This window comes from Anneissia japonica, unplaced genomic scaffold, assembly GCF_011630105.1.
Source record: "Anneissia japonica isolate Jap-2015-1 unplaced genomic scaffold, ASM1163010v1 scaffold1859_len985614_cov190, whole genome shotgun sequence".
Taxonomy (NCBI): Eukaryota; Metazoa; Echinodermata; class Crinoidea; order Comatulida; family Comatulidae; genus Anneissia; species Anneissia japonica.
In genome coordinates this window covers 818,755-829,153 of record NW_022694754.1, presented here as the reverse complement: position 1 = coordinate 829,153, position 10,399 = coordinate 818,755, and the positions used below count along the sequence as shown (strand labels likewise).

General features: G+C 33.2%; 1 protein-coding gene across 2 annotated transcripts in view; it reads right to left on the bottom strand.

The window, feature by feature from the left end:
- LOC117101266 (rap1 GTPase-GDP dissociation stimulator 1-like) overlaps window positions 1–10,399 on the bottom strand; it is a 31,116-nt gene that overhangs the window by 19,281 nt on the left and 1,436 nt on the right. The window contains exon 2 of one of the 2 annotated variants that reach the window (XM_033241222.1): window positions 8,080–8,131. The exons of the other annotated variant lie outside the window; for it this stretch is intronic. Coding sequence (XP_033097113.1) covers window positions 8,080–8,083 — 4 coding nt within the window. The 5' untranslated portion in view covers window positions 8,084–8,131. The remainder of the gene's footprint in view (window positions 1–8,079; window positions 8,132–10,399) is intronic. 2 annotated transcript variants of the gene reach the window in all.

Here is a 10,399-nt window from a genome sequence, read left to right as displayed (position 1 = left end):
CTTTCTGTATCCTGTGTCTTAGTTTGTTTTACTTCTCATGGTTAAAAATTGCTTATCGTCTCGTGCATTAAGTTCTTTATGTTCTATATTTTAATAAAGGTACTGTAATTAAATTATCCTCATCATCAACTTCTTCATAAATAATATAGAAATAAATCTAACAAATAATTACATAAATAATGTTTTTTGTACTCCTGTGTCTTAGTTTGCTTTACATCTGATGGTTAAAAATTGCTTATGTTCTCATGCGTTAAGAAAGTTCTTTATGTTACGTTAGTTTTGTATTTTCTATATTTTAATAAAGGTACTGTAATTAAATTATCCTCATCATCAACTTCTTTGCCTTTCTCTAAAATACGCCATAAATACAATAAAAAATTAAATCTAAAAAATATTTACATAAATAATGCTTTCCGTACTCCTGTGTTTAGTTTGCTTTATATCTCATGGTTAAAAATTGCTTATCTTCTCATGCATTTAGTTCTTTAAGTTACGTTACATTATTGTATTTTTTTTATATTTTAATAAAAGTACTGTAATTAAATTATCATTTACAAACTATTGTTGTTTCCAATTTTTTGTAATTTTTAATGATTTATCATCTTTGTATACTGTATATTAAATGGTATGAATACTGTTTAATTAAGAGAAAGAAAAAGAATCTTAAAAAGCCAATGGATCTGTAAGCAAGTCATCAATGTCGCTATCCTCATCATCACCAATGTCTACGATGTTCTCAATTGATAGTTCAACAATAGTTGTTTCCACATTCTTGCAATTTACAAGAATGTTCTGCTTTTATTCATCAAAATACCATACAAGAATGTTCCACTTTTATTTCATCAAAAAACCATCATTCATATAGTAAAGCAATGATATAGGTAGTTACTCAATGTATCATTTCAGATTCATTAACATTTATTACATAATGGTCAAATTTAGTAGTTAAAGTACTTAACTTACTTAAATTTATCTTTCCAATTTTATCTTTCGTTATTGACACATTTTATAAATTTTAATCTTCCTTCTGTCTTTCTCTACAATACAACCAACACTTAAAATATTCCATAAATACAATAGAAATAAATCTAACAAATAATTACATAAATAATGCTTTCTGTACTCCTGTGTCTTAGTTTGCTTTACATCTCATGGTTAAAAATTGCTTATTGTCTCATGCGGTCTTGTGCGTTAAGTTCTTTATGTTCTATATTTTAATAAAGGTACTGTAATTAAATTATCCTCATCATCAACTTCTTCATAAATACTATAGAAATAAATCTAACAAATAATTACATAAATAATGCTTTTCGTAATCCTGTGTCTTAGTTTGCTTTACATCTGATGGTTAAAAAATGGCTTATGTTCTCGTGCGTTAAGAAAGTTCTTTAAATAAGTACAAGGCAAATCGCCTTTACGGCAGGAACATCTTCCTGTTTCACACTTGCCTTGCTTACATCCAGTGTACAGATTGCAATAATATCTCTGGTTTTGGAGCCTTTGTTGACCAAGTGATGATTAGCTCTTCATCCTGAATTTGCCACCCATGACCATTTGGGGATGGTGGATTAATTTTTGCACTTAATGGCTTGTGATGAATAGAAGCTTGGTAATTAGACCGCTTACAAATGCTGTAAAAATGCATCTTTTGTTGGAGGAAGACTCTGTTCTGAAGACGACGAGGTACAGAAAACGTTGTATCTGGCAACATTTACATCAGATGTCTTTACACCTTATAGTTGGCAAACAAACCCTTCTAGATAGAACTGCAACAGTTGAATCTTGTAGTGGACTTCAAGTGCAACACAATCCCCTTCTTGAATATGCATGAAAATTGACTCATCTGCTTTTAGCTTGGCTGCTTGTAATAGTACACCTAAACAAAAGTAAAAATATAAAATTAATTTTAATGATAGATATATTATATTCAGGTTTACACTTTCTAATCATTCATATCATCATGTCACATTTATTTGTCAAATACTGTACTTTTTTTTGGGTGAAACATCTCTACCGTTTGGAGGGAGTTTATCATGATTAAACTGTATGGTCGCCTAGCCCTACATAGTATTACATTTTATTGATTGGCATCTGTAACCATGCTATAACTAGGATAACCAATTAAGAAAAAAAAATATGCAGGAATGCATTACATGGTCAGAAATCATCAAAGCTAGGATAGGATCCAGGGTGGTGATGGTGGAATTCGTAATGGTCGAATTAATTATATTATAGTCATACCAACCAGGCCTAGGCTTAAAAAAATGTAGGCTATTCTAGGCCTATGTGTATATATATATATTTCTACTTAACAAAGTTTACCTGAAGCTTTTATTTCGCCATGAGATCCGTTTGTCTTTTGCGACGAACCATATTCAAACGTTTTAACTTATATATTAGGCAAACTTTAGGAAATACTCGGGTGTGTGGTGATTACATTGGTAAACTCGATTGACGATGCTGACCTCAGACAGTTTCGATTTCTTTGGCGAAGGTTTAGAAGATCATCATTATTCTGTCTTAGATTCTGCTAGTGCACGTTTTTTGTATTTTTTGCTAGCAAACTCAATTTTTCTTTTATTAATAAATAAATCGCCTGTAGCACGTAGGGTGGTATCCGATTTGTAAGCTAGTATCATCATCTAGGCCTAGGCTACTACTGATACTAAATTCACACGCCAGCAAATCTATCGACGACTCGGCCAGAGAGAGTACATTCATGGCTTTTCAAATCTTTCCATTGTTTTGCGCACATTCTAAATGTATTCCATCTTGTCTTTGTAAAAGGTTGTACCCCGCTTGACGGAACATCATCAAAATGCATTGTGCAGCGAAGATTCTTTGGATTTACCCCTTTGTTTACAGATTTTTTACCACTTTCAGGTGGTGGATCGTGCGGCTGCCTGTGGGTCGCCATCTTTGTTGTTGTCATAATGCGCCCTCAATGGTAGCTTAATTTGTTTTGGGATTGGTCAAATCAAGTCACATGATCAATCCTCGGATTGATGTTTTTGCAATGGCGACTATCCACGCATTGCGACAAATTCCAAATAGTTTGTTAACAAAAAAATTATTAAAATACGTTTGGATTAGAAGCAGTTTGAGAAACTTTTGCTCAGCCTTAATTAATATATGCTCTACCGATTTACACAAAAATCAGCTGGTCCATCTGTTGCTGGGACAGAACTGAACGATACAGATTACAGCTGATGGCCTAAGTGGTGTAAGTTATTATATAGGGTTTTCGGCAAGGGTTCATAATTGCCAATAATTACTACTACTGAATTGAAAAAAAAAGAAAAAGAAAAAGAAAAAGGTCATTGCGAGTCGCATAGGGAATTGGCGGAGAAGCAGCGTACGATACTGAGCTTTAGGCGTCGCCTCCTTTTCCTGGGCCTCCAAGCGAGCAAGGAGAGCTGGGTGGAAGGGGACCACCGGACAAGATGTAACAATCCGCAATGGACAGGCTTTCTCGAACGCAGACCAACGATAGTTCGGTGGTTCAGCATCGGCAGTCCCCTCCTCTTTCCCTGAAAGGGAGGCTACTGTACCTCCTCATCAGCAAAAGACGGAAGGTCCGGCAGCTGTTCAGGGTGAAGAGGAGGAGGAAAGGCCGGAGGCGGCACCGTCGCGGCATTCAAAGTGTCTGGCAGTTCAGCATACACCTCCGCAGCAATTGCCTCCATAATTTCAGGAGCTAAGCCAGCTCCCGTAGGCGGCGAAACAGCAGGCGTCGGCACCAGAGTTGCGGACAGCGGCGGAGACAAAACTTCAGAGGTCAACGCTTCCACACCTACAGGAGCCGGAGCCACCGACAAACGGTTGGCCAGCCAGGTCTGGACAACCACAAATCAAGATGGTGCCCATCTCACGCAAATCTCACAAGGAGTTTCAGCGTCACACTCCCTTACAGGTAAGTATTCACAAAGTAGACTGCCATTAATTACTAATAACAGAAAAAAAATAAAATAATTATAGAAAATGAACTAAAATGTCTTAAAATTGAAAAAAATAAATAAATAATTGAATACCAAGACGCGATTCGAACTCACGACATTCGGTTCCTTAGAAAACATTGTTAACTAACCACGCCATCCATGAAAAGTGACCTATTAGTGGTAATGGTAGTAATGTACAGCCTTGCTGAAACCCGTTTTGTTTTGTACTGTAGGTGTATGGAGCACCCTGGGGTTCAACATAAAAAAAGTGAATGTTTTTTGGATTTCACCTCTATCTAGTTTATGTGTACAAAATTTCCTGCACGTGTGTTCAAAACCGGGGAAGCTACGCTTTTAAAGTTCTGATAGCAACAAGAACAAGAAGAAATGAGGTTCAAAAAAAATAAAATTATGATCTTAAAATGACACAAATGAACATTTTATTGTCAGGGACGGATCCGGTAGGGGGCTCGCTCCCCTTTGAAAAATTCTGGATCCGCCCCCCCGATTGTGTACTCTTTCAGGAGAGAGGGAGTAAGTAAAAGAGTACTGTATGTTGTGTACTCTTATGAAAATGATGAAAATACTGTAATATATGATCAAATCTGAGCTAATCTATTAAAACATTTGACATAATGCTTTCAGAATACAGAAGGATTCGTTTTCTTTCAATTACAATTTTAAGATTATGATTATGTATAAACTTAGAAATCTCATGAATATAGATGCTTATCTGGCAAGTGGTGGTTAAAAGCTATCCATAAATTAATTGAATGTGCTTCTGGTTAAATAACAAATTTAATGAAAAATAGTATTAAAATAATCAAGAGCTACTTCAATAGCAGAAGTAAGGGTAAGCAAAGCTCTGTCCAGATTTAAAACAAAAAAAAGTTGTATGCCCATATATAGTCATGATGTGCCTATATATGGCCATGATGTGATGTCATCATGACCATATTTAGGCTGTGTCATATTTTTGTCAAATAGTCTGGACAGGGCTTAACTGATACAATATTTGCTAGAAAATTTGACAATAATTATAGAAGATGATATTTCTTTTGTAAAAAAGCCAAGCTCAACTCATGGAAAATACATCAATGAATCATGATATAAAATACCAACTATTTTTCCATGATAATTTTTTTACCAACCTAATTAAGTATTAACCGCTGATTACAATATTTCACGCTTCAGTGCACTTGTAGCTACGATGATGTGTCGAGAGATATTAAGATACAAACAGTACATTACTACATCCTTCGTTACAACAGAAATTGCCAAAATTGGAGTTTCATTGCGTCCCAAAGGCAATTATCCAGACGAAGAAGGCAACATAATAATGTAGACAAATTGTACTGCTTAATAGCCAATCAAAAATGAAGATGTCAGAATGTTTTTCTTTTTTTGACAACAGCAAAGAAATTGAAGGATCAATTAGGAGGATTTGTAATGCTCCTGAGGTATATTTCAAACTACCATTTATAGTCTTATTTATTATTATTCCTCATAATTAACATATTCTGGAATTACTTTTTAAAGAGATAGAATGAAGATGTAGCTTAGTGGTTTAAGATATTATTGATCTTCCAATCCCAAAGGGTCTTGGATTCAATTTCTGCAAATATGAAGATTTCATTCTTCTACAAACTACAAACAGTTAGCCAGTCGTGGGATAGATTATGTTCAAAGGGGCAAACCTATCCAATGAGGGATCTAATAATAATTTAATAATATGATTTCAGGTGGGGCTTGAAGGGTTGCATGACCTGAATTAGGATCCAGGGGTACAGTCCCCACACCAAAGAAAACCTTAGTAATTTTAGGTCATTTTAATCTGTTCTGAAAAGTTTTAGATACTGTATCTCATCAAATAATTTTAATTTTTTGGTCAGGTAATACATCAAAGGGGATTGGCTTGTCTGATACCCTCCCCTGCAGATATTGCTAATGCCTGTGGGAGAACAATAATCTGCATTCAATTGTGCCAGATTGTCCCAAATTTCCAACATTTTTTAATCTTTTTTTTTCTGTTGAAGCACATACTGTAGGTTTTTGCATTATGTACTATATAAGTAGAACGTATTATTATTATTATTACTATTATTATAGAACCAGTTTCCCAGTTTAAATAAAAAAACAAATTTATAAGATAAAGACAAACACAGCAATGGTCAGTTCAAATAACAAAACTATAAAGAGGGTGCACTGCTAGCAAGCTAGGTATTATATACATTAAAAAGTCTGGGATAACTATACAAAAAAAACTTAGAATAAAATTTGTATAGTATTAATTTTAATGCATATTATTTTCATTTAATTCAAATCCTACTGTTATGTTTCAAGGTCATGTAATTTGATATCTTGCAGTGGACTATTACTATGTAATAATAATAATAATAATAATATGCAGAAATTTATAATGCGCCAATTCAAAAACATTATCTAAGGCACAGAGAAAAATTAACTAATTAATTAAATTAATTAATTAAAGCGATTTTAATATTAAAGAATAAAATAAATGAACAAGACATAAACATTAATGGCTACAGATGATTAAACCATTATTAATATTAACAAAACTGTACATAAGGCTTTGGGATCTAAGCTAGGCAATGATACAATAAGGTAGAGGATAATACTACTGTACTAACATAGAATTATACTGATAATATGCAGTTAAATCCTCCAATAAGTGCTGCAGTGCTTATAAAATTGTTGGAGGCTTCAGTACGGCACTTATTCAAGAGTGGTGCTTCAAACAATATTGGCGTGGCACTTTCCAATGCCCGTTCCCATATTACCTATCTCACATTCCTGTAGGCCCTACATCATTGTAAATACAGACGTTTCAAAAATTAATTTGAACATTGTACAGGTATGTATACATTGTATTTAAAACTCTGTCTCTTAAAATGTTTCATTACACACAGGGTTAATATTTGCTCTCAATTAAGTGCCACGGCTCTGGTTGATTAAAAGTACTATTAACAAAACTGTAAAAAAGCTTTGAAATCTAGGCTAGGTAACGATACATTAAGGTTTGAGATAATATTAAAGATTTATACTGATAATATGTGAAGTAATTATACTGTAAACCATTATATTTTTACTCCAAATCTTTTAATTATTAAGTTTCAGTGTTAAAATGAATCTATATCTGCTTGCAATAAAACATTTACTAATATCAAATTTATTCAGTTACTAATGTCTAATCATATCAAAGAACTAAATAAATTTAAAAAAAAATTAATAAAAAAATATCATTGATGGCTTGGGATCTAGGCTAGGTAGTGAATATATTAAGGTTTAACTCTGACCATGTACAATGCAATCTACATTACATTTTCTCTGAATCTACAGTATCATTATGTTTCTCAGTCAAATAATTGTATACAGTTAAAGAACGACAATTAACATTATCATCATTGATGAAGAAAACTATGCTCTGAAAAAATTCTTTCTATCCTCCAGTCTCCATCACAAAAGAGTTGGCGCTACTGTGCTTCACAATATTTTATGGAATGCATCCCGGCATATGCCCAAGTTTTTTTTCCATATGCCCGAGTTTTTTTTCCACGTGTCTCACCCCTATGAATGCAGATACCTACACCAGAATGTATCATTCAATCTACAATTAGGCCTACGGGCCACATTACAGCAATGCATTTGGTTCTCATCCAAGGATAGAAATAATACTGGAGCGATGCACTTGCGATGTAATTGCCATTAGAAATTTAGTGGAGAGCTTATACAATACATCACAAGTGCGCACAAGATTCTTAATTACAGAAACGGGATAATTAGCTAACTTAGTATAGAGTACAGTGCTAAAATAAGTTCTAAAATTATTTGAAATTGGTAAATTTCTCCTCTATTAATCTTCACTGAGGATAGTAAAGAATTTTTCTATCCATTTTTGCATCTTGAGTTTATAGAGTCCATTTTTGTTCAGCTTGAGTTCATGTCAAAATTGTATAGTTACTGTTCGCAATGAGATACATGGCTACCCTGTGTTTATCCAACAAACAGAAATTTAAAATTAAATATGTACTGTATACAATTGAGATTCTATTCTAGCGTCCTAAGCCTCATTGTTCAGAACTCTTTTCTACTGTGGAATTATAAAACATTTCTCACTTACCCATCTTGAGCTAGTCAACCAAATCAAACACTATTTCAGATTTTATGTAAAGCTGAAAGAATAATAATACTTTAAATATAGTTACTTCAGTTTGGTGAACAATATTTATATTATCACTTTGTTTCAGAATACCCCCTTCAACACATACATCCCCTAGGGTGATACAATGTTTGCCTTGTTGAAATGCTGTATACCGTAGTTATTATTATTATTACTTCATTGAATGACTCGTGATCGAATTAATAAAATTGGTATTAAAATTGAGCAATAAAATATGAAATGTAAGTATTGTAACAAAACTTGAATTTGACATTAATGCAAATTGAATATGTTTGCGATAATTGGCAATAGCACTAAAAAAAAAATTAATTAAAACTATGAATTTCTGATTTAAATAAATTAATCAAATAGTTATCAACAGATTAAAAATTTTTTTTTTGGAAAATTGACCAGGAATATTAATACAACAGCCCTTACATTTCTACTTGTAAATTAGGAATGGATTAAAAAAAAAAAGTTTTTCTGTCAATTAGCAATTTTTTCTCACTTGAGGTGACCGGATTTGACAAAGACGTACATTTGTTGGTCAAATCAAAATTGGGTTTTTGGTATTTTTACATTCTATTATACAAGTCTTTAAGGCCTTGACTGCCAGACCTTATTTTTAGTTTCCTTCCCATGTGCCAAAACAAGTACACATGTATTTAAAAACATACTTTTTTTGAAATTTTATCTAGTCATAAATCATCAAAATGGCAGGTAAACTCTTCGCCGGCAATGGGACGGTACTTTATATTGCCTCTGCCAAGTGTGAGTTTTCTCATCCGCTTTTTGCATGGGTTGGTATACGTGTTCAGAGGAAACATCCACTTGTGCAATCGAGTGTACTACCGGCAAGATAACACAACAAACATGCATACATTATTTGTATGTTATCATTTAGGTATATTTTCGTCGAACTATCAGCCATTAATCCTGTGGTATGTATAACAATAAAGTAATAAACGCTAGCATGTTATCATGTTTTGACGAGCATAGTCATCCCTGGCGGACTCATCAACACCTTGTGGGACAAGTATACTTATCACTGGCAATGAACGTGTTAAACAAGTGTTTATTTGATGAGATTGATTTATTTTAAATATACAGTAGTGAACTTATGAATATTTAATTTAATTAATACTGCCAAAGTAAGTTTTGATAAAACAGCTTTTTAAGATTCTTAAAGTCAGTAGTTTAATATTAAGATCGCTACATATTATACCTTCAGTTTGGTTTATAAAAAATGATATTTGGCATACATATTCTTCAACATCTCTTCTTCATATTATTCTATCTATTCATAAACTGCAAAAACCTGGCTTTGGTCAATATGATGTTTTTGCTTCTGCTATGTCGCAATTGGAAATGCCGACAAAAGTAGGGTTTTGCCAGAGCCAGTCAGATATTGATTGAAAGCTAATTACTAATAAATATACAAAGCAATTCCAATTGCATTTCATTTATCAAGTTTATTAGCTCTGTGCAGACAGTAATCTTCAAGAATTTTAATAATGCTACAAGAAGTAAATGGAATATCATCCGACCTACTAATAACAATGTTATACTTCATTTCATTATAGGCATTCATAATTAAATCTGCCTACTGTACTGCATGTTATTGGCACATGAAAAATATGTGCATTTCATTCAAGGATGCAGTTTTTATAAAATTGAGACCAATGTATTTTTACCGATTAAATGTGATTCTACATTAATAAATTATTTGTGCAAACTGGATATATTTTACAGGTTTCAAAGGAAAAAAAAAACAATATTAAGCCTTTATATAAAACCAGTGGCAGGTGGTACCTACAGAAGGATGTGAGAGATGCATGTCCCTAGAGTAAAAAAAAATACTCAAGTAATTAAAAATTATCTTATACTACTCATCCCCAAAGCTAGTGCTCCCCACTGACCCATAAAAGCCACCACCAACTCCTCCATATGAAGTTAGATACGCCATGCCAACTGGGTAAAATATACTATTATATAATAAACATTATCCAAGTACCGCTAAATGCATACTTACTTACAATAAGCTTGGCAGAGTTTAGGAATTTAAAAAACATAAGGGCTCAGGGAAAAACTTTTATGAATGGAGGGAACCACATCAAGCCCACTGTGGTTGGTTGAGGTACAAAAATTTATGGCTATGGCCAGAAATGACACTCGCATTATTTTTTTAATTTACAGAGGCCTAACTGGCTGGGCCCTTTCCCTTATCTGGACCTGTATAGCATTTTAATAAAATAATACAAAAATAATAATATACAATACC